The 24757-nt window shown below is 40.2% G+C and overlaps 1 protein-coding gene across 1 annotated transcript in view; it reads left to right on the forward strand.

The window, feature by feature from the left end:
* Positions 1-24757, forward strand: part of LOC121387679 (chitin synthase chs-2-like) — a 163521-nt gene that overhangs the window by 64573 nt on the left and 74191 nt on the right. The window contains exons 10-14 of the mRNA XM_041518871.1: positions 25-250; positions 3024-3188; positions 8589-8731; positions 15957-16019; positions 21264-21318. Of these exons, the coding sequence (XP_041374805.1) occupies positions 25-250; positions 3024-3188; positions 8589-8731; positions 15957-16019; positions 21264-21318 (652 nt within the window). The remainder of the gene's footprint in view (positions 1-24; positions 251-3023; positions 3189-8588; positions 8732-15956; positions 16020-21263; positions 21319-24757) is intronic.

Below are 24757 nucleotides of genomic sequence, written 5' to 3' on the forward strand. Positions count from 1 at the left end.
CATTTATTACTGTTTGTGTTTCAGATTTTGTCCTGGCCCGAGTATTGGTATTCTGGACATGCCCGGATTTGAGAACCTCAAACTGAACAGCTTTGAGCAGCTGTGTATCAACGTCGCTAACGAGCAGATGCAGAGTTTCTTCAACGACCACGTGTTCGTCCTGGAAAGGCGGGAATACGAGCGTGAGGGAGTGTCATGGCGGAACATCAACTTCCGGAACAACCAGGATCTCTTGGACGTGCTCATTATGGTGTGTATCTAATTATGAGACGCACTTCGACTGGACGATTCCACTTTAGATAAATTAAAGAAACTGTTCCAAGTTTGCTGACTTTTATTTTGACTAAAGAACCCATTTTAATTAATAAATCTAGGCTCAGACTACCAACTGCCAGCAGAAAGTTGGTCAACTCGACGGTTGCGTTGTAATTTCTCCAGCTCACGACTTACAACAGGTACGCTCAGATTAACAATTAATGGGATAATACGATGAGAATCGAGTTGTAAGAGCGCTGATTAGCAACTGGACAATCGTAGAACTCGAGACAGCAGAAAGTTGGCTAACTTTCTGCTGGCAGTTGGTAGTCTGATCCTTGCATTATATTACATCAAAGATAAGTTTGAAGAATTCCAACCTAGATTTTAGCTTTCAATATATGAGGAAGTAAAACACAAACATTACGGTCATCAAAACGCACAGACACTGATATCCTGAACATAAAAACAAATATTTAATAGGATTTAAAAAATATTTTATCGTTAACAAGGCGCTGTTAATCTGTACCATCATAGCACTGGCAACAAATGCATTTAACCAGAAACAAGTTAAAGTATGTTTTGTTTAACGACACCACTAGAGCACACTCGTTTATTATTCATTGGCTATTGGATGTCAAAAATTGGGTAATTTCGACATATAGTCTTAGAGAGGAAACCCCGCTACATTTTTCCATTATGAGCAAGGGATCTTTTGTATGCATTATTCAACAGACAAGATAGCACATACCACGGCCTTCGATATACCAGTCGTGGAGCTCTGGTAACAAACGCATGGTATCCTCTTTAACGCGTATCATAATGTTATACGTCTTTCTATTCAATTAGAACAAAATGTGCGTAATTTCGTCAACATGTTTGGACATGCTGTTTCAAGAATGGGCGTATAGAACAACGCAGTGTTTCGTCAGCGACTGGTCCACTCGACCTACAAACAATAACCAGTGTGTTCTATAATTCAGTTACCTAAATTTAACTTGTAAATGTTGATTAGCGTACTCCGTACATATTGGTTGCCACCTCAGTTTGTGGATTTGCACGTCCAGGAACAAGGAACAGTTTACTATCACGAACTGTATAATGATATTAGCCTTCTAATTGATGAATTATTTCACTAATATATTTTAAATGTTCCAGAATGTTTGTAAATTTATCATTATTTTTTAAATCGTAAAATATATTTGATATTGGGATTTTAAAATGCTTTTTAGATTGTTCGCGTGCTCGCGTTTGCGTACGTTAGTCTGTGTGTCTGTGTGTCTGTGTGTCTATGTTTTGTGTTTGTGTTGTGTTGTGTGTGTGTTTGTTTTGTTGTACGATAGCTATCTATGGAATTTGTATGGTTTGGTGCACAATTGCCGATATTTTGTTCATGCTGATGTTCTTCGACATTCGTTCATTCATTAATTGTATAAATGTTCTGTTGTAGTTTCACCTATGCAGAACATTCGAATTAATAAAAATATATTGTTTAATTAAACTACGATTCAAACATCTTTCACTAGTACAAAACGTGATATGAATATACTAGGAATTTACATTTCATTTCTAAAAATACAATTTGCCTGTGCCATTATAAAACGGCTCATAACTTTAAACTGTAAGCAACTTATAAGAATATTTCCCCTATTTTATGTCAACAGTAAAGTACATATATAACGAACATGCTTAGAACGAACTACTGCTTAGATCGAACTGATCAGGTTTTATCTCCCTGTTATAATAAGGCCCTATATATTATCAATAAATTTTAAATAATAGAACGAACTACATATGAGTATAACTATGTATATATGAGTAACAATAAACGATAGTTGAAATACATTTTATCCAAGCATCTGTAATATGATATTTCATAACATAGCTAAAATACTATTTACCATACTAGGTACAACGATTTTTTACAATACAGGTATGCTTTTGAACATGTAGATCCCGCCAAAATTCTAAAAGCATACGTTGAGGCGAAAGTGTAGATGATATTCTTTTGCTATTTAGTCGACGATAATTCAGGGCCGTGTTCAGCCAGACAGGGCAGGAAAACGCCTGCTAGACTGGATTTTGCCTTTCGCGTTAAAAAAAAAAACAAGAAGAAAAAACCCAGACGAATGACTTTATCGAGAACCGGGGGCGGGATTTAGCTCAGTCGCTTGAGCGCTCGCTTGAGATGCTTGCGTCGCAGGATCGAACCACCTCAGTAGATCCGTTCAACTGATTGGTTTTTTTCTCGCTCCAATCAGTGCACCACATGTGGTCAAAGGCCGGGGTATGTACTTTCCTGTTTGTGGGAAAGTGCATATAAAAGAGCCCTGTCTGCATTAAGACAATGTCGCGGGTTTCCTCTATTGACTACGAGTCAGAATTACCAAATCTTTGACATCCAATAGCCGATGATTAATATATCAATGTGCTCTAGTGGTGTCGTTGAACAAAACAAACTTTACTTATCGAGGATCAGTCAAATAGTTTGCGAACGTTAACGTTTCTGGCTATAACTGAACGCATACACGTGTATAATACATTGTACTGTTACTAACCAAGAGCCAAAAACCACAACTGGTTATGCCTACTGTTTCCAATAATAAAAAAACCATATACACGTATATGTTTTTCTTTCGGATTTAAAAAAATGTTTTTAATGTTAAAACCTGTTCTGAATACCATGGATTTGGACATAGTCAGGTTTTGGTGTTAGCCTTTACAAATATATATTGTTGCCTACATTGTGTTTTAATCCTGTGTTTCAGAAACCACTGAGCATATTCGCCTTTGTGGACGAAGAGTCAAGATTTCCCAGAGCTACAGACCGGACGTTGGTGGAAAAGATTACGTCACACTTCCGGAATCCTCGCCTCGTTTCCAAATCGAAATCCGGGGAGGTTGCGTTCTGCGTGCATCACTACGCCGGGACGGTTAGTTAATGATTATATAGAGAATACCTAGTTAATGATGTAGGATATCGGCTGTATCCTGTGAAGCTAAGCATGCGAAATTCCGCGAGGCCTGAACAGGATAAAGCCAATATCCTATATCATTAACTAGTAGTTATTATCTTTATCCTTCAGACAATACAAATTAAGAGGAAAAGCTATTAGTTCTGTTATTTCAGCTACATTGTACGATGACCTAGAGGTCAAATTAGCGATTTTGTAATGTAATGTGACGTCATATTCTGCTACTAAACGTTTATGTCTTTACTTTATCGGTCATCAGTTTCTGTCAATAGAAACAGTGGTTGCATGATAAAATAATGTATAATTCGTGTTTGTGCTTGATAATCCACCCAAGGTTCAAGCACGTTGTCTTGGGCATGCACGTGAGCTACAAAAGCTTTTCTAAAGCACAGTTGTTAAAATATTAACGAGACGAGTTTGATATCATTGTAAGATGTTTTCGATTAATTCTTGGTTCCATCAATTTTTTGAAAGTAACAAGCCAAAATACCAAGTATTTATATTTGAACTTCATAGGGGAAGGTGTGCTAACCTGAGACCTTTTTACCATGTATTTTCATCATTTTACCTACAAAATCAGTTGTAATCCATGTAAAAATATGTAGTGATTTGTTTGCAACCCTTTATAGCTGTTTGGCAGTAATGCTAGTATGAATTTAATGTTGTTATCCAGATTCAGGCATTTTCGTTTAATTTTGTCAAAAACCAGCCTGCCCCCTACAAAAATGCGAGCGCTCGTACGCCTATGAACACGCTGTCAAGGGCACATAACTCAGTTGACTGGGCTGTCTGTCGAGGACAGGACTTAATGGGTAGGTGTTAGGGGTAAGTGAGAGAGACAGAAGTCGGTGTAATGGTCTTACAGAATACAAGAATTGAAATAAATAAATAAATAATTAAATAACCGAATAAATAAATAAATAAAATGAAATACTGGTAATTAGCCGAAGCTGTGTCGATTTTGAATTTGCATTTCACCCCCTCTGCAGCGGTCGGATTGATGCGCGGTCGGTCTAGGATCGAACCCCGTCGGTGGGACCATTTGGGCTATTTCTCGTTCCAGCCCGTGCACCATGTCTGGTATATCAAAGGCCGTGGTATGTTCTATCGAAACTGTGGAATGGTGCATATAAAAGATCCCTTGCTACTTAAGGAAACATTTTGAGGGCTTCCTCTCTAAGACTATATGTCAAAAATTACCAAAGTTTGACATCCAATAGCCGATGATTAATTACTCCATGTGCTCTAGTGGTTTCGTTAAAAAAAAACAAACAAACAAACAAACAAGACTATATGTCAAAAATTACCAAATGTTTGACATCCAATAGCTGATGAGTAATAAATCAATATGCTCTAGTAGTTTCGTTAAACAAAACAAACTTTAACTTTCACCCCCTCTACATTCGCCACTGGACCTGCTACTTATTTCCTGAGCCTCCTAGCGTCTATATGGTTTGCCACAAACATCCATCTGTCTTGGTATTGGCACGAGTTTCGGTATATCGTGTAAGTAACTCGTCTGTCAAATATTTTCTGAAACATAGTTTAGTAATTCCATGGACACCTTGGGTATTTTTTGTTGTAATCTGTGGACAAATTTTCACACTCATCTCGTCAAAAAACACGAAACTTGGCAGCATTAGGAAGCAGTTTTTCAGGAGCGTTTCCTCGCCATGCGATTAACTCTGTTTGTCTGAACACAAGATTCGACGTTTACTTACAAGGAATCTGCTTTCTCAGTTGTTGTTCTGTTTGTTGTTGTTTTTTCTTTCAACCTCGACTTTTTTTTACAATTAAAAACTTGTAAGATGGTTTACTAAGCGGTAATATATTTCAATTTTAACATGCTCTATCCTGATCATAAGATATATATTACGTCACTTATAAAGTTATGCTACTAGGTGGGTTTTTTAAGTTCTGCGATTGGTTTCTGCAGTTTTCGCTTTATGTATATTTAGCGTACATTATTTAGCATGGGCGTTTTTTATGAATACAGTGTAGTGATCTTACACCTTTCCGCTGGGTTATTTAAAACTCGCCTAGTATGTACCAGCCTTAAGACCGATAGCTTACCCACTACACCACCAAGATTGGTCGAATTATTAACTACATGTGTTCAAGAGGGCGGTCTGCAAGACTGCGCATAACGTTCAATTTTTTTGTTTTTTTGTTTAACGACACCACTAGATTTATTGATCATCGGCTATTGGATGTCAAACAATTGGTAATTCTGACATAGTCTCAGAGATGAAACCCGCAACATGTTTTCATTAGTAGCAAAGGATCTTTTATATGCACCATCCCACATACAGGATAGCATATACCACGCCATTTGAAATACCAGTCGTGTTGCACTGGCTGGAATGAGAATTAGCCCAGTGGGCCCACCGATGGGGATCGATCCCAAATCGACCGCACATCAGGCGGGCGCTTTACCACTGTACTACTTCCTACCCCTTCGCATAATGTTAAATGAATGTGATATGACAGAACTCGACGGTACCAGTCAAATTATTCGCAATCACCCGCTTTCCTGAACACGTCACTGGTGCATCTGTCCTTAGTCCATGCCTGACCTCAACCTCCAGAAAGCACAACAAAACAAGGGGCCAAGAAACAAGCAGTCAGTTTGAAGATCAGCGCGCTCGCCCAGATCCCAGACCAAAACCTCGGAAGTCATTTAACACATCCTGCGCTTGAACTTGCCCGGGGTTCTACACATTACTTCACATTGCATCGCAATTAGTTCTATGCCAGGCACGCGGTGGTGAGAATTTCTCATTTTGTTATCATTCTACATTCAAGAACAATAGATGCTTGACATCGAGAATTCGAAATCAAATTCGTGCCAAGTTCCTGTTTCGAAATAGCAATCATTGAAGGTTTTTGAATAGTGTCATATAATAATAACCAAATGTCAAATGCGTGTAATATATTAGTATGTTTTTAAAAGTTGACTTTGAAACATCAAAATGGATTAGTCCGTGGTATAAAATAATACGAAAACAAAAACGATTACAGTAGAACATTTGCAGGATGACGGACATTATATTAGCCAGTTACAATGTAGTGGCGTCGTGGTAGGCCATCGATCTACAGGCTGGTAGGTACTGGGTTCGGATCCCAGTCGAGGCATGGGATTTTTAATCCAGATACTGACTCCAAACCCTGAGTGAGTGCTCCGCAAGGCTCAGTGGGTAGGTATAAACCACTTGCACCGACCAGTGATCCATAACTGGTTCAACAAAGGCCATGGTTTGTGCTATCCTGCCTGTGGGAAGTGCAAATAAAAGATCCCTTGCTGCTAATCGGAAGAGTAGCCCATGTAGTGGCGACAGCGGGTTTCCTCTCAAAATCTGTGTGGTCCTTAACCATATGTCTGACGCCATATAACCGTAAATAAAATGTGTTGAGTGCGTCGTTAAATAAAACATTTCTTTCTTTCTTTCGGGCAAATTGCAACAGTCAGTTTATTTATTTTTCCAAATTCAAGGGTACACTCAGTCTTCTAGTTCATCCTACGTACGTATAATATATCCAAACATGAACCAACGCCTGATTTGTATTTTGGTATTGACAGTTGGATTTAGACCATAATAGCTATATTACCAACGGATAATAAAGGAATACCCACGGTTTTACAATAATAGTAAAATGACCAGAAACTGGCTTACCATCGCAGTCAGAACGGGAAATAATTATTTATGTTGGCACTACGGTAGCGTCCTCATTGGGAGAACTGAGGTCAGACAATGGTGTATGTTTTTATTGGTAGATACACCTACCTGCATTTTGTGTAATTTTCCATAAAGTTAATCATCTTGCATAAATGGGGGGAAATGCTACCCGCAGCATCACCCAAATAAAACCTCGCAATTTCCGTTGGACAGAATAGTTGGTGTAATTTTTGGTACGACACAGTGATATTATACTTGTGGCAGTTCGATATAAAGACATCTGATTGGGTGTTCCACGGTGATGACAAGAACTCCAAAGCCACACCGACCAATGAAATAAACACTACCAAAATTAACTCTATGAAACGTTACAGTAACAAAACGCAAGTGAGCCGTAAATAAGTTGTACTTGGAAAATATATTTAACTTTCTCTTAAATCTGCTTTGTCAGGATCTATACGAAATAAATAGCATGCACTACTCTGTGTGGATCCGTTATTATACCATTTATCTTGCAACTCATTCTTTGAATAAGTATTAAACTATATCATTCACTCGTAACTCACTGTAAATTAGTATTTCTATATAATCCTGCATCCGCCAAATCACCCCAAAATATCCTTAATACGCCATTTTACACAGACCGTTCATAAAAGGGGTCGGTCTGTGACTTGCGGGAAAATGTGAAATGTCAGATCCATGCGCCTTTTATGTCTATCAGGTGTTACACGCTATGAAGTTCAAATATAAATACTTGAAGCAAATTAACCTCTTGGGCCTCTCTGGGATTTTCATGCTGTCGTTTTTTTACGGACACACATGGCTTAAAGGGCAAGCAAATAACAATATTCTGTAATCTGCCACGAGTCATTGGGCCAGATGTGAAAACACACGGGTCACGCAGTTTAGTACAAATATCACTGAGCAAATGTTGCTGCCTCCATGGCGCATACAATCGTTAAGGGCAGTTCCAGAATTGATCATAAATTATTTGAGACGGATTTAATGTTGATGATATAAGTTCTTTTCAGCTTACCCCACCCCGTCTCTCAGAGGTCCCATATGTACTAGTTTATTATCATGAAATAGCCTTTAACAGGCTGGGCTAAATTATTTATGACCAAATAGTTCAAAGAAGTTAAACGAAGGAGAGAGAGAGAGAGAGAGAGAGAGAGAGAGAGAGAGAGAGAGAGAGAGAGAGAGAGAGAGAGAGAGAGAGAGAGAGAGAGAAAGAGACACCACCTGTCTGTCCGTCCATCTGTACGTCTGTCTGCCTGTCTGCCTAATAATTTGCCTCCGTGTAGGTTCGGTACCAAGCTGTGGGGGTTTCTGGAAAATAATCGAGACTGTCCGTTCATCCGAGACTGTCCGTTCATCCGTCCGTTCGTCCGTCTTTTTGTCTGTCTCTCTAACAATTTGCCTCTGTCTATGTAGATTCAGTACCAAGCTGTGGGATTCCTGGAGAAGAATCGCGACTACCTGTCTGTATGTATGTCTGTCTGTCTGTCTGACTGGCTGTCTGTCTGACTGTCTGTCTAATGATTTACCTCTCTGTCTATATAGGTTCAGTACCAAGCCGTGGGTTTCCTGGAGAAGAATCGAGACTACCTATATGTCTGTCTGTCTGTCTGTTCTGTCTGTCTGCCTGTCTGTCTAATGTTTTACCTCTCTGTCTATATAGGTTCAGTACCAAGCCGTGGGTTTCCTGGAGAAGAATAGAGACTACGTGTCTGTGAGTCTGGTGGACTGTCTCAAGTTCAGTACGAACCAGCTCGTCAGTGACCTCTTCAAGGCGCACATGTCAAGGACGGGAACCATTTCCTGGTGAGTTCGTGAAAAGAAACATAGATAGTGCATACATTATCCGGAGAATAGCTCGGCAATTGATCTAAACCTAATATTACCTGAAAATATTATGCATCTAATTATCTAAAAGGTACGTTTTCCCTCCAGCTACCAGGACATTATATTCCACTTCTAATTGATAGTTTGGTATACAATGGAATTATGGCGACGTAGCCATAAATCAGAAAACCTTAACTTAGTTAACTGTTAGTTAAAGCTGTCTGTTACTGTTTGCAGAAAAGAGCTTATTTTTGCAAGCATTAGCTGAAGAAGAAGCCCTCTATCTCCCTCTCTCCCTGCCCCTTCCTCTGTTGCTCTGTCTCTTTCTCTGTCAGGCCCTCTTTGCATGTCTTTCTCTCTCTCTCTCTCTCTCTCTCTCTCTCTCTCTCTCTCTCTCTCTCTCTCTCTCTCTCTCTCTCTCACACACACACACACACACACACACGCACACATACGCACACGCACATGCACACTCAAACGCACGCACGCACACACAAATACGAACACACACGCACAGCTATCTGGGCTAAGCAACATAGAGCTTAATGGTTGGCGGTTAGTCATTAAAGAGACGTCAGTGTAGTCTCCATGCACCAACACACTGAGTCATCAAAACTCCCTTTGGATGGGAACCCCCCTCGGGTATTAACTACTTGCTACGTCAACGACCACAAATCCTCTGGTGCTGATGAGGCATTTAGCTAGCATCAGGTATACACGATTCCTTCTTTAACCAAACCCACATCATCTACGTCACAACAACTGCTGCTGCGCATGTGCCAACACGTTGTGCAGTTTGGCAGCTAACGATACGCCTATTTCTGACTTGTGTGCTAACTGACTTCGTGTACATTTTAATTCCGCTACCTAAGTGAGGGTGCCAGAACAAATGTGACAGTTACACGCTGTCGGCCACAGAAGTCAAACAGTTGGGCACGTTTGACACTCCAGACACGCGGAAGCAACATTAGCAACGTCTAGTTCATGAGTTCAAAAACAACAGACGCATTTGGGATAGGCAACTCTCATAATTAGCGTGTCCATTACGAGCATAGCAGTTGTCATGGAATTAGGAAGTGAAGGGTGGTGGTAGGGGTGGGGGCTTCACGTGTCCGAGACACCCCTCTTCGACTGTAGCAAATATTATGGTATAAAGACATAGTAGTTCTATACTTGTCTTGGACAGATCTCTGGGGCTAAGTGCAAGGTTGTTTCCACGAAAGGCGAGCTTGAACAGTTGTCTGATGGAATGCATTCAGGCACATGTGCCGAAAATTGTGCTGGGGTCTAGACTGTGGCAAGCGAAGCTTTTAGTGGGTTTGTTAAAGGTTGTTTTGTTTAACGACACCACTAGAGTACATTGATTAATTAATCCTCGGTTATTGGATGTCAAACATTTGGTAATTCTGACTTATAGTCATCAGAGGAAACCCGCTACATTTGTTCATTAGCAGCAAGAGATCTTTTATATGCACTTTCCCAAATACAGGACAGCACATACCACGACATTTGACCAGTTGTGGTTCACAGGTTGCAACGAGAAAGAAGCCAATCAGTTGAATGGATCCACCGAGGTGGTTCGATCCTGCGACGCAAGCTGTTCAAACGAGTACTCAATCGACTGAGCTATACCCCCCCCCTTTTAATGGTCTCGAGTCATGATTTAACGGAAATTACATTAAAAAAGAAAAAATGTGCTTAAAGCGAAAAGGGAATCGACCCCCAAAAGCCCCCACCTTTACGCATGCGTCTGAATGTGATAAATCACCCACTACCGATTCAGACATACATCTGGTAATTGCATTTACAAAAGATGTCATCTTACTCTTTCCTACAGACAGGGTAGGACATATCCCAACATTTATTGTATTAGTTGGAAAGCACTGGGTGGAACCGAAAAAAAAAAAAAAAAACCTACCAGTGAGTCGATACTTAAAAGTGATCAGTATTGCAACCAACCATTCCTTAGGTTGACGATATATATATATATATATATATATATATATATATATATATATATATATATATATATATATATATATATAAATGAGCCACATATCGCATATTGAACATATTGAGCCTACAATGGATTTTCCTGTGTTCTTGTTTTTACATGCTAAACGAGTTATAGTTGGCATGACGAAATATATCAGTCATTATCGTTTGAAATAATTATATGATGTATGTTTGTTTCTCACATATATCATATTGTGTAACCACAGTTCAGTAAAACAACGTTTCAACGATTCAGTCCTGTAAGAATTAATTATGGTTACTCACATACAACGTATTTGATAACCGCAATTTAACGAAAACAGTGATTAAAACATCAATCCAGTGACATTATTTACGAAGATGACCATAAACACAGTAGGTGGTCTTCTGAATCCACCTACGATGACCGTCATTCTATTGTTTTGGGGCTTTGCATCTTTTTTTTTTTCTTTAAAGCTGCTGTGTCTTGAATATTTTTTATTATTTAAGCAGTTAGAATAGATGATCCAGTTCTGTTTGGTACATAAAAGGCCCACGACATCACTAGAACACATTGATTTATTCACCATCGGCTCCTGGAAGAAGAAGAAGGAAAGGTTTTATTTAACGATGCACTCAACTCATTTTATTTACTGTTATATGGCGTCAGACATATGGTTAAGGACCACACAGATATTGAGAGAGGAAACCCGCTGTCGTCACTTTATGGGCTACTCTTTTCGATTAGCAGCCAGGGATCTTTTATATGCTCCATCCCACAGATAGGATAGTACATACCACGCCCTTTGTTACACCAGACGTGGAGCACTGGTTGGAACGAGAAATAGCCCAATGGATCCATCGACGAGAATCGATTCTAGACCGATCGCGCATCAAGCTTTACCACTGGACTACGCCCCACCCCCCCCCCCCCCACCCCCCCGGCTATTGGATGTCAATCATTTGGTATTTGTTGACACATATATGTACGTTCCCATAGATAGTACAGCACACACCACGGCTTTCGTACCAGTCGTGGGACCGACCGCGCATCGGACAAGCCAGTGCACCGCGACTGGTATATTAAAGGCCGCAGTATGTGCTATCCTGTCTGAAGGATAGTGCATATAAAATAATTCCTTGCTACTAACGGAAAATGTAGCGGGTTTCTTCTCTAAGACTTATATGTCAAAATTACCAAGTGTTTGACATCTAGTAGCCGATGATTAATAAACCAATGTGCTGTAGAGGTGTCGTTAAACAAAACAAACTTTACTTTTCCTTCTGGGCTACATCCCGCTTCTAACGGAAATTCAATTATTAAATAACATTAATACTGCAGCAAAGAATATTATTAATATTTACGCTGCAATATATACACGCACACACTCAAATAATGCCCTCTGTGGTTAATTAAAAACATCTACTAGTATCTATCAAGACTTACAACTGTTACTAAGGAAACTGTTTGCTCTACGTGACGTCGTTATTCTGAAAAGACGCACTGATTGATACGCGCCGGCCCATCCCATTGTTTCGATTCGACTCCCAGCAGGACGCCCATCGTTTCAAGTCCTTTTCATCAGCAAGTGTAAGTAGAGTTTTTCTCTGCAAACACTAGCGGATCGACATATAGAAATCGCCACAAAAAAGCTAAGACCTACTTAATAAACAGTGTAACTAGCGGAATGTTATTTGCCGATGTAAGAGGGAAAAACGAAGTTGTCACATGTCGTTTTATGAAAAGAAAAAACTATTGGAGTCCTAATTGTTTAAGAAATGTTTCTGAGATGTGTGAGTAATAGTGTTTACTGTCAGTTGTATATAGGTTTAATCATACACGCACTGATACTGTAAATAAAGATTGTCGCGGTAAGATAAATATACTATGTGTATAATCACCAGTTGTTGGATCGTAATATTTAAAGAGACCGGCCTCGGTGGCGTCGTGGCAGGCCATCGGTCTACAGGCTGGTAGGTACTGGGTTCGGATCCCAGTCGAGGCATGGGATTTTTAATCCAGATACCGACTCCAAACCCTGAGTGAGTGCTCCGCAAGGCTCAATGGGTAGGTGTAAACCACTTGCACCGACCAGTGATCCATAACTGGTTCAACAAAGGCCATGGTTTGTGCTATCCTGCCTGTGGGAAGCGCAAATAAAAGATCCCTTGCTGCTAATCGGAAGAGTAGCCCATGTAGTGGCGACAGCGGGTTTCCTCTCAAAATCTGTGTGGTCCTTAACCATATGTCTGACGCCATATAACCGTAAATAAAATGTGTTGAGTGCGTCGTTAAATAAAACATTTCTTTCTTTCTATTTAAAGAGAGAATGAAAGAAAACAGATTATTACAGAAAGAGATGGGGAGGAGAGGTTTTAACCAGTAGAATATGTTTCTGCCGTGGTAAAGGAATATACATTACCTCTGGAGTGGCGGAGAGGTTGGGATCTAACTCAGTCCGAAGAGCGCTCGGCTGAGGTGCTTGAGTCATTAGGTTCGAAACACCTCAGTGGACCCATTCTGTGACAGTTTCTCTCCGTCCCACCTAGTGCCTCACGACTGGTATATCAAATACCGTGGTTCGTGCTGTCACGTCTGTGGGCCAGTGTATATAGAAGATCCCATGCTGTTAATGGGAAAATGTAGCGGGTTTCCACTAAGACTACGAGTCACAAATACCAAATGTTCAACATACAATAACCGGTGATTAATAAATGAATGTACTCTAGTGGTGTCGTTAAACAAAAAAAACTTTTACTTATCGAGGGCTACAATGCAAAGGAAAGGAATACATGAACTTCAGCACATAAACCAATTAACTCTTTACCTTAAACTAAACTTTCCTCTTACCTTAATCCATCTTCGCAACCCACGGTACCGATTTGGTACAGATACTCCATCTGTATAGAATGGGTTCCTTGGTTTGCAAAGATGACCTTGACTCTAATTAAACCAAACCCGTACCCTAATCCTGAAAGGCACTCTGCGACTCTAGATCTGTTATAATACTTAACTGTTACATTATTTTAGCACCTCCAAAACAGTTAACTAAAACCCATCACAACCCCATATTGTTTTCTTCTATCTGAATATGCAAAGCAACCTATGGGTAGGCACCACACTAGTTGTGAAACACTGTTAATTAAATTATATATGTTAAACAGTTTGTTTTGTTTAACGACACCAGTAGAACACAACAATCGGCTATTGGATGTCAAATATTTGGTAATTTTGACATATAGTCTTAGAGTGGAAACCCGCTACATTTGTTTCCATTAATAGCAAGGGATATTTTATATGCATCACTCCACAGACAGGATAGCACATACCACAGCCTTTGATATACAGGTCGTGGTGCTCAAGCTGGAACGAGAAATAGCCCAATGGGCCCACCGACGTGGATCGATCCCACACCGACCGCGTATCAGACGAGTCCTTTACTTCTGGGCTATCTCCCGCCCCTAAATTATATATGTATAATAGTTTATATATGTAAACATTTTGAAAAGCTAAATGTAGTTTAAAATGAATGATGTTGTATTTTCTAAGTTATATACCGGCCTCGGTGGCGTAGTGGTTAAGTCATCGGTCTACAGGCTGGTCGAGGCATCGAATTTTTAATCCGGATACCGACTCCAAAACCCGAGTGAGTGCTCCGCAAGGCTCAATGGGTAGGTGTAAACTACTTGCACCGACCAGTGATCCATAACTGGTTCAACAAAGGCCATGGTTTGTGCTATCCTGCCTGTGGGAAGCGCAAATAAAAGATCCCTTGCTGCTAATCGAAAGAGTAGCCCATGTAGTGGCGACAGCGGGTTTGCTCTCGAAATCTGTGTAGTCCTTAACCATATGTCTGACGCCATATAACCGTAAATAAAATGTGTTGAGTGCGTCGTTAAATAAAACATTTCTTTCTTTCTTTCTAAGTTATAGTTACGTAGCTATAGTTCAGTTATACCACAAAATATTGGTATCAAGTAGGACTTGTTGACTATGTATATAAAGCTGATTTGAAAATGTTTTCAAGAACAATGTGTGTGTGTTGTCAGACACTATTTGTTGGGTTATATATACAAAATAACAAACAAAAAAACGCAAATATTTATTTAGTTTTCTTTCATTTACTTAAAATTAGTCCATTTGAATCCCTTTAGTTTTTGTGTCTATATTAAAATGATCAATGTCTTGTCAACCTTTTAGGCCCATTTTCATAATCTGTTTTCCGAATTAACGGTATCATAGAAAAAAACATTAAAAAAAAACCCCACTAAATATTTTCGTTTTTTTTTTGTGATTCATTATAGTGTGTCAACTGCAATTGCGTCAACGCTTTCAACCAAACGACTTTTTTTTTGGGGGGGGGGGGGGGGGGGGGGGGGGGGGGGGGGGGGGGTGGAGGGGGTGTCACAAAAATCTAACAAAGGGCAATACGAGTGTGTAGAAAAAAAAGTGTTTTGTTTAACGACACCACTGGAGCCCATCGATTAATTAATCATCGGCTATTTTGGATATTAAGCATTTTGGTAATTCTGACTCGTAGTCATCAGAGGAAACTCGCTACATTTTTTCTAATGCAGCAAGGGATCTTTTATATGCACTTTTCCAAAGACGGGAAAACACATACCACAGCCTTTGTCCATTTGTGGTGCATTGGTGGAACGAGAAAAAGAGTGTGTAGAAGGCAAATGAGCTGAGCCCCCTTAAGGAGCGCGATCTGAGGAGGGGCCGGTGTGTCGGGAAAATGCTCCCTGGTAAATTTTGAAATAAAGATGGCCAGAAACGTGTCTTCAGGGCAATTTATTGTGAATGATGAATTAAAAAAAAGGGGGGTCTACGGCGGAGGGGGTCCACTGGTCCCCTGTGACGCCCGTCTGGGTCCGCCAATGGCATCACATTATTTCAGATATTCGGCGCATGCTTTTTCAATTTCTCCATAGCGTCATTGTAGAATCGTATTGTTTTATATCATTGTCTGTGTCATCAAATCAACCATACCGATCTAATTACGTACATACTTTCTGCAGTGCTCATATGCTTCAGGTGCATTAATATTTACACTGCCGTGATATTATGTCCGACAGGCATGCGCAGAAATTCCCTGTGTCTCCATATGTCTCCCGGTCGGCTGCTGCGTTACGGCAACCGAATGAGAAACTTAATTTGGCAAAACAAATATTTCTTCAAAGGTGTGTAAATTTTTGACTTTTTTTTTTTTTTTTTTTTTTGCAGTTCGTTCAGCACGAAGCCTCGGTCAAAACCCCGTGGAGTGAATGATGCTTTCGCTGATGACAGGTAAAATGTTACAGAATGTTTCCGGGAAAAAATTCCTGAAGGGGTTGGTAGGCGCGAACCATCACCCGCACCCCCATTTTTAAAGTGATCATAGTCACGTAAATGTGACCAGGCGCGATCCGATATAATTATACTGCTGCACTCCCCAGTCGGTATTGTATATATAATAAGGACTCCTCGGTGTATGTTTTACATATAATATCTACTTGCTGAAGCTGTTCTATAATTATGTTTAACATGTTTTTTTTTGTGAGGTTTCTTTTTTTTTTTTTTTTTTGGGGGGGGGGGGGGGGGGGTTGTTTGTTGTGGGGTTTTTTTTTTTTTTTTTTTTTTTTTTGTTGTTTTTTGTTTGTTGTTTTTTGTGGGGGTTTTTTTTTTTTTTTTTTTGGGGGGGGGGGGGGGGGGGGGGTGAGTTAAAACATACATACTGTTGGAGTATTTGAAAGACGACCATTTGTCATGGGCTAGTGGTCAGATTTAGAGGTGCTTATTGTAGGCATAATTTTGACTGAGTGTTGATGTTATGTAAGTAATTACTTGGAAATGAAGTTATTATATATGTTTAATTACAACTGAAGAAGGAAGGAAGGAAATGTTTCATTTAACGATGCACTCAACACATTTTATTTACGGTTATATGGCATCGGACATATGGTTAAGGATCACACAAATATTTAGAGGAAACCCGCTGTCGCCACTTCATGGGCACCATCCCACAGACAGGATAGTACATACCACGGCCTTTGTTACACCAGTTGTGGAGTACTGGCTGGAACGAGAAATAGCCCAAATGGGCCCACTGACGGGAATCGATCCTAGATCGATCGCGTATCAGGCGAGCGCTGTACCACTAATTACGTCCCACCCCTACAACTGAAGAATTAATATTGTGAATCTATATTTACAAGGGAACGCAACGTATTTGTATGATGACGGATAGGGAGTGTATATTATTTATATGAAAAGAAAATAATTCAAATTATTATATTATTATGTATCATGCCTGGTGAGTGCTTATTGTATGTATAATAACTAATCTAATCGACAAAACCGTTATCGTCTGTAAAATTGTATCTCCGCACAAAATATAGACGAAAGGGCATTGGCAAGGTTGTGATTGTTTCCACGAATCCCTGTCAGGTTTTTTGTCTATAGGAGGACTGCCACTCCCATGATACTGCAACGTCACGCCGCCAACAGGTCCAATCCCCAAAAGTTGAAACTGTACACTCATACCGCCATTCAGGAAGTCCTGGACCCAATTTCACAAAACATCGTAAGCCTAGTTGTGCACGTAAACGTACATCTACGACTAAACCACAGTTTTTATTACTATTATAGTACAACAAATATAGTTAAAAATACACGCATTTAATTTTCTTTTGCTCCATCTTCTGTAATGATGTAATGATTTGTGTGAAATAAATGCCAAACTCTTGTAAATGTATGTATGCCCGGATATAACTGCTAGTCGCAGACGTAGACTTACGATGTTTTGTGAAGTAGGCCCCAGCACCTCTCACACATCTGTCCCAGTACGTCTCACTGGACCCATAAATCGTCCCAGCCCATTGAAGACAGTTTAACTCCCTCGCCCGCCACTTCCTACAATAAACAGCCCACTGACTAAGGAATGATTTTTGTTTTTAATTTAACGACGCACTCAACACATTTTATTTACGGTTATATGGCGTCGGACATATGGTTTAGGATCACACAAGTATTGAGATAGGAAACCCGCTGTCGCCACTTCATGGGCTACTCTTTTCGGTTTCGTCTTCTTTTTTTAAATACTAATCACTATTTTCTTATTGTACTTAGTATTTTGAAGCTCATTCGTCTCGAAAGTAAAGTTAAAGTTTGTTTTGTTTAACGACATCACTAGAGCACATTGATTAATTAATCATCGGATGTCAAACGTTTGATAATTCTGACACGTAGTCATCAGAGAAAACAAAAAAAGCAAATGTTTCAATATTAGCGAATCCCGATCTAGACTGAGAACGAATGATCATATCCAGCAAAGCTCTGGACCTCAATATATTGACATTAATTTCATCAACTAAACTGGAGGACGCGGTCGGTGCGGGATCGATCCCCGTCGGTGGGCCCATTGGGCTATTATTTCTCGTTCCAGCCAGTGCACCACGACTAATATATCAAAGGGCGTGGTATGTGCTATCCTGTCTGTGGGACGGTGCTACTAATTGAAAATATAGCGGGTTTCCTCTCTAAAACTATATGTCAAAATTACCAAATGTATGACAGCCAATAGCCGATGATTAATAAATCAATGTGCTCTAGTAGTGTCGTTAAACAAAACAAACGGGTTTTTTTTTAAACTGGAGGGAAAAAAAAAAAAAGGTTTTATTTAACGACGCACTCAACACATTTTATTTACGGTTATATGGCGTCAGACATATGGTTAAAGACCACACAGATTTTGAGAGGAAACCCGCTGTCGCCACTACATGGGCTACTCTTCCGATTAGCAGCAAGGGATCTTTTATTTGCGCTTCCCACAGGCAGGATAGCACAAACCATGGCCTTTGTTGAACCAGTTATGGATCACTGGTCGGTGCAAGTGGTTTACACCTACCCATTGAGCATTGCGGAGCATTCACTCAGGGTTTGGAGTCTGGATTAAAAATCCCATGCCTCGACTGGGATCCGAACCCAGTACCTACCAGCCTGTAGACCGATGGCCTGCCTGGAGGAACAATTACAGTGCATATTTTTCCACGCAATCGATTATGGATTTTTATAATCGGTCATCGCATATGTAGAGGCCAACCGATCAATTTTCGATTATAATCGATCGTTGGAACATCACTAGGTGTCACACATGGTGGGTATGACGCCCGTGGCTCCGTTAGTGGGCACCATCACAAACCGCTCACACATGGCGGGTATATACGCCCGTGGCTCCGTCAGTGGACACCATCACAAATCGCTCACACGTGATGGGTATGACGCCCGTGGCTCACACGTGATGGGTATGACGCCCGTGGCTCTGACAGTGGGCACCATTACAAACAGCTCGTTCTGTGCAGCCTAAACATGCTTCCGTGTTATTTCTAATCCCTCCACTCTATGATAATGTCCCAGATAATGAGCTACTATGGCGCGTCTTGTTTTTGAAAGGCTGCGAGCTACATAGTCGGGTTGGACCAAGCGCCTCTATTTGGTTTTAGTGGTATTTAAATAGTAGATGATACAAGATGCATTTTGGGATATTGTAAATTAGCTTTTCGATCATATTAAAACTCGGGCGTGGGGAAGTCAGCACCAACACGATTCTACTTTGCGCGGATAGCAAATCTGTTCTACTGCCTCTTTAGGTATGATTCCCGAAAATCGCCGCAGATTGTCGCAAACCAGACACAGACGTCATGTTATCTTGCAATCAGAAACAGCATTTACAACTTTCAGCTTTCAAAATCTCTCGCAAATCGGCTGCAGTTATATTCTCATAGTCCCTGTCGATGGTTTACGAAGATCGTCTGCAGATTGCGACGAGGTTCTACCCTCTGCGACGTGTTACATATTTTATGGGACCCGCCTAATACGAAACACAAATAAACGTGGCCAGCTGTCCACTTCTGAAAGTAAATCCTTTCTCAAATCGTGTCGTACGCCCAGAGAGCAAGCAAACCACGCGGCGCACCACACTGACCAGTAATCTTCTCGAGCATGGAAAGAAAAGAAAAGAAGTTAATTAGTCGAAAAAACCTTCTTTCCAAATAGGCTAACAAACAGTAGCGTGTGCGTTGCGTTTTAACACAGGTACGGTAAATAAAAACAAAACGACCTAGTGCATTCTGCGTTCAGCGACAGCGAAAAAGGCTAACGTTCGTGACCTATTTGACTGAAAGACCAGTTTGTCTGAAAAACCTTTATTTCAAAATAGGTTAACAAACAGTAGCACGTGCGTTGCGTTTTAATACTAGATCTGTAGATAAAAACAACATCATATGATGCGTTCAGCGACAGGGATAAAGACTAACGTTCGCGACCACCTTGATTGAAAACGCTTCTTTCCAAATAGATTAACAAACAGTAGCATGTGCGTTACGTTTTAATACTAGATCTGTAGATAAAAACAACACCATCTAAAGTCTTCTGCGTTCAGAGACAGTGAACGGGGCTAACGTTCGCGACCAATTTGACTGAAAAACCCGTTTTCAAAATATGTTAACAAACAGTAACATGTGCCTTGCGTTGTAATACTAATAAAAATAGCATCATATACGTTCAGCGGCAGCAAATAACGCTGACGTTCGCGAACAATATGACTGATTCTTTATGTGACAATACAGCATAACGTGAAGCACATAAATCAGTTTCGCGAACGCCTTTTTGCTTAACTCTGAACATATTCCAGGTCACAAGAAATGAGCTACCTGTCCGAAATGCTTTGCGCGCAGCGCGGCACGGGGTATGCCATGCACGTAACGCCTTTGTTTGCGCTAGAAATCAAACTTGCTCAAGCCAAACGTCAAAAACAATCCACCTACTGTCCTCGTCAATTCGACTGGCAGGTCGGACGATACTACACTGTATGTCCAATCAGCCATATTTCGGCTTTGGAGTGAGCTGAAATTATTTGCCAAACATCGTAAGTTAATACCGAGCACGTGCCCCCAAATATGACGATTACGTCATAATTTAATTAATATGCTCTGACAAATTTAGTCCAGCAGTACGAAGGGAAGGTCAAGTTATTCTCTGTCAGTGAAAATGTCGTCTTTAATGGAACCCTTTTGACTTTCCTTGGTATTTCGGATTATGTGTACGTTGTTTAAAGTTACCTTTAAAGCTGTTGGCCCTTGTTTGTAAGGTACGTACCTTTATGTTTCATAATACAGTTAAAATTAAACCTGAGGTGCTACAAACTCCAGAACGATCACAAACTCGTTGGATTTATAAAAATTGTATTTAAGCAAAGTTTTTAATTCCCACGTAAATTAAGTTGTGATAGGCAAAAAAAAATATATATATATAAAAATAAAAAAAAAAAATAAATAAAAAAATAATATATATATATATATATATATATATATATATATATATATATATATATATATAAAACAATAAAATCCTATGGCTAGTAACTAGGGACAGCGACTTTAAGAATATTATAGAAGACAGCGCCACCTGGTGGTTGCTATTACTGGATGTTAAAATTATTGTCAAATGAAAAAACAAATGTGTGTGACACTTTAATGTTTTCTTTCGTTCCAGATATGATAGATCTCAGAAAGAAAAACCACAGACAACCGTGTCGCAATATTTCAAGGTAAGTTGCCATAACAACCAGATTATCTCGTATTTCCAGTTAAAAGGGTTACGATCGCACTGGGACGGAGACGATGATGCAAGGAGGGGATTCCCACCCCCCAAGGTGCCAGTTATGGGGGAAGGCCACAGGTCAAATTAACGGCCAAATTAACGAGCAATTGTCTTTCAAAGAGCAGATGTTGGGCTATTATCGCGGAATGTGTTACGTTTTTTAATGACTTTGTCAAAAAGTTTTAAAATATGATGGCAGATATAGTGCCAGAATAGCAGACCTCGACGTGATTTTTTTTTTTAAGTGGAGTGATTAATTGCTCCGTATAATTAGATCATTGGGAGACATTTAAGATATTACTATATTGATACCATAGAAATTCACATGCTAAGGGGATATAAAATTACTTGCTTTGAACTAGTCTCGTGGGAGTGATAGGAAGCGACAGTGATAACTCCTCTTAATCGACGACCCTTGGAATAGGTAGAGTTTGCCATGCAGGTTTGAAGTTAGAAAACAAATCTAAAGATTCTCTACTTAACGGCACCTCGGCACATTTTATTAAGTTTATTGAAACACTTGATTTAGATATCAAGAGATAGAACTCGCTGTTATTACAGGTTTCTGCAAACAGCAACAATATATAGCATGAACACAAACTTTGTCATTATTTGATATACCAGTCATGGTCAATGATTGGGAAATAGAAAAAAATTAAGAGCGTCCATCGGTTAGAAGGAAGAAACTGTTTTATTTTACGACGCACTCAACACATCCCATAGACAGGATAGTACATACCACGGCTTTTGTCACACCAGTTGTGGAACACTGGCCTGAACGAAAAACCATCGGTTAGAGCTTAACAATATGGATGTGGCATTTAAGAGGAATTAAGAACATGTGATTTTCGGTGTGTGTGGCTGGTGTGTGTGTGGGGGGGGGGGGGGGGGGGGGAGAGAGACGTGTCTCGGCTGCTGTACACATTCACTATGTCTACAAATACAGTTAACCATGTTGTCACCACGCACTGATGAGTTAACTAGATCTAAACCTATATTTTTAACATAACTGTAAGCACAGATGAACAGGTTTGAAATAGAATGTCTAAAATTAATTTATTAGCAATAATCGCATAAATTATAATTCACGGAATAAGATACAGAGAGAGAGAGAGAGAGAGAGAGAGAGAGAGAGAGAGAGAGAGAGAGAGAGAGAGAGAGAGAGAGAGAGAGAGAGAGAGAGAGAGAGACACACACACACACACACACACACACACACACACACACATTACAATACCTAGCTTAAAATAACTAGGCTGGACGGTCATTAAAAATAATAAATAAATAAAACCAGAGCACAGCATTATAACATCTTCTTCTGCCAAACAAACAAAGCCTACCCACCAGATACTGCCACAAAATTAGAGATAAAAATAGGACGTTATTAAACAGACGTGACCAAATTACGAAAAGGCGGAGTACCAAAATAAATAAGAAGGGATAATTTGGGCGACACAAAAGGGGAAGGGTATGTGTGTATGTATACACCCGCGTGTCTTAGAATGAGGTAAATTGAGAGGGCTGTAGAAGGCGTGGACAAGATCAAGGCCAATCCTGTTTCTTCTTTTATTCGTGGGTTTCTTTGTGTGTGTTTATTTGTGTCAACGCTTGTCGGTACAGAAACAACTAGTTAATAGTATGCAATGTAAACACGGCCTACCTTCTCGGTGCATCAAACTGGTGGTGGACAAGGAATTCGTAATGCACGCCAGCTGATACGGGAGAGGTTTGTCGCTGTGACGTCAGACCGGTTTGTACGTCACGCAGTGGTTTTGCTCGTCACACACCTTGGTGTATACGTCACAGACATAATTACACCACAATGGGGATGATTCACATTGCTAATCACCACAGCCGGATTTCAGTAGTAGGTGTGATCGTCATCTCATAGGAACGGTAATTTACAAAGCTTGTTTTCGTGTTACCTGCGTGCAACTACATATATTTACACTAATTAAATACCTGCGTTTAACAAAAGCAGTCTTCGTAAATTTGGTCCGTCATGTTTTTCACAGATGTTTTTTCAATGTGTGAATGCAGTAGCCTATGTGTGAATGCAGTAGCCTAGCCCTTCCTCCCTCCCTCCCCCTCTGTCTCTCCTCTCTATATAAACGATCCCTTTGCCAATGGCAAAGCGCTCGCTCGATGCGCGGTCGATCTGGGATCGATCCCTGTCAGTGATCTCATTGGGCTATTTCTCGCTCCAGCCAGTGCACCACGACTGGTACATCAAAGGCCGTGGTATGTGCTATCCTGTCTATGGGATGATGCATATAAAAGATCTCATGCTGCCAATCGAAAAGAGCAGCCCATGAAGTGGCGACAGTGGATTTTCTCTCTCTATATCTGTGTAGTCCTTAACCGTATCTCCGACGCTATATAACCGTAAATAAAATGTGTTGAGTGCATCGTTAAATAAACCATTTCCTTCCTTCCTGATGACTACGAGTCAGAATTACCAAATGTGTGACATCCAGTAGCCGATGATTAATTAATTAATGTGCTCTAGTGGTGTCGTTAAACAAAACTAACTTAATTGTTCACTAACAAAAAATAAATCCATTATTTTCATATTTTAAATACTCAATGTTCGGGCATTTGAAGTTGTAGGTATAGAGATTTTACCAGCACCCTATCCATGCAGCCGCCCCTATGTTTGTATGTAGTGTTGTTGTTGTGTGTGTGTGTGTGTGTGTGTGTGTGTGTGTGTGTGTGTGTGTGTGTGTGTGTGTGTGTGTGTGTGTGTGTGTGTGTGTGTGTGTGTGTGTGCGTGCGTGAGTGTGTGTGTGTGTGTGTGCGTGTATGTGTGTGTGTGCGTGCGTGTAAGTGTGTATATTACGTGTGTATGCGATGTCCGTATGTGTAGTGTGTGTGTGCGCGCGCGTTTTGTGTGTGCGCGTGCATGTGTGTGTAAGTGTTTGTGTGTGTGTATGTGTAGTGTGTTTGTTGTGAGTGTGTGCGTGTGTATGTGTTTTGTGTGTGCGTGTGTGTATGTGTGCATCAGTACTGCGTACATACGTTCATTCTTACTAGTATTGATATTTCTAATTTTCTGTTGAATTTATGCATCTATTTTGCACTTTTCAACACTAAAAAACTTTCCCAGCGCTGTAACCATACATTTTGTATGAATGGTGTCGTTCCGAGTACTATTCACTGGAAAAATAATATTAAATGAATGCAACACGAAGATCAGCCTCTATGTATGCACACCTCCCTTCACAAACACACAGGTATTCTCGCAGTGATTTGAATGGAATGTTGTGTACGTCGCAGAGTGTTTTCATATATACGTGTTTCAATCAAAGTTATTTTCGTCAGCAAGTTTACCTAGAATTCTATTTTTAAAACTATAGGTAACACACATTCGCAGACAAACAGACAGA

This window comes from Gigantopelta aegis, chromosome 2, assembly GCF_016097555.1.
Source record: "Gigantopelta aegis isolate Gae_Host chromosome 2, Gae_host_genome, whole genome shotgun sequence".
Classification (NCBI taxonomy): Eukaryota; Metazoa; Mollusca; class Gastropoda; order Neomphalida; family Peltospiridae; genus Gigantopelta; species Gigantopelta aegis.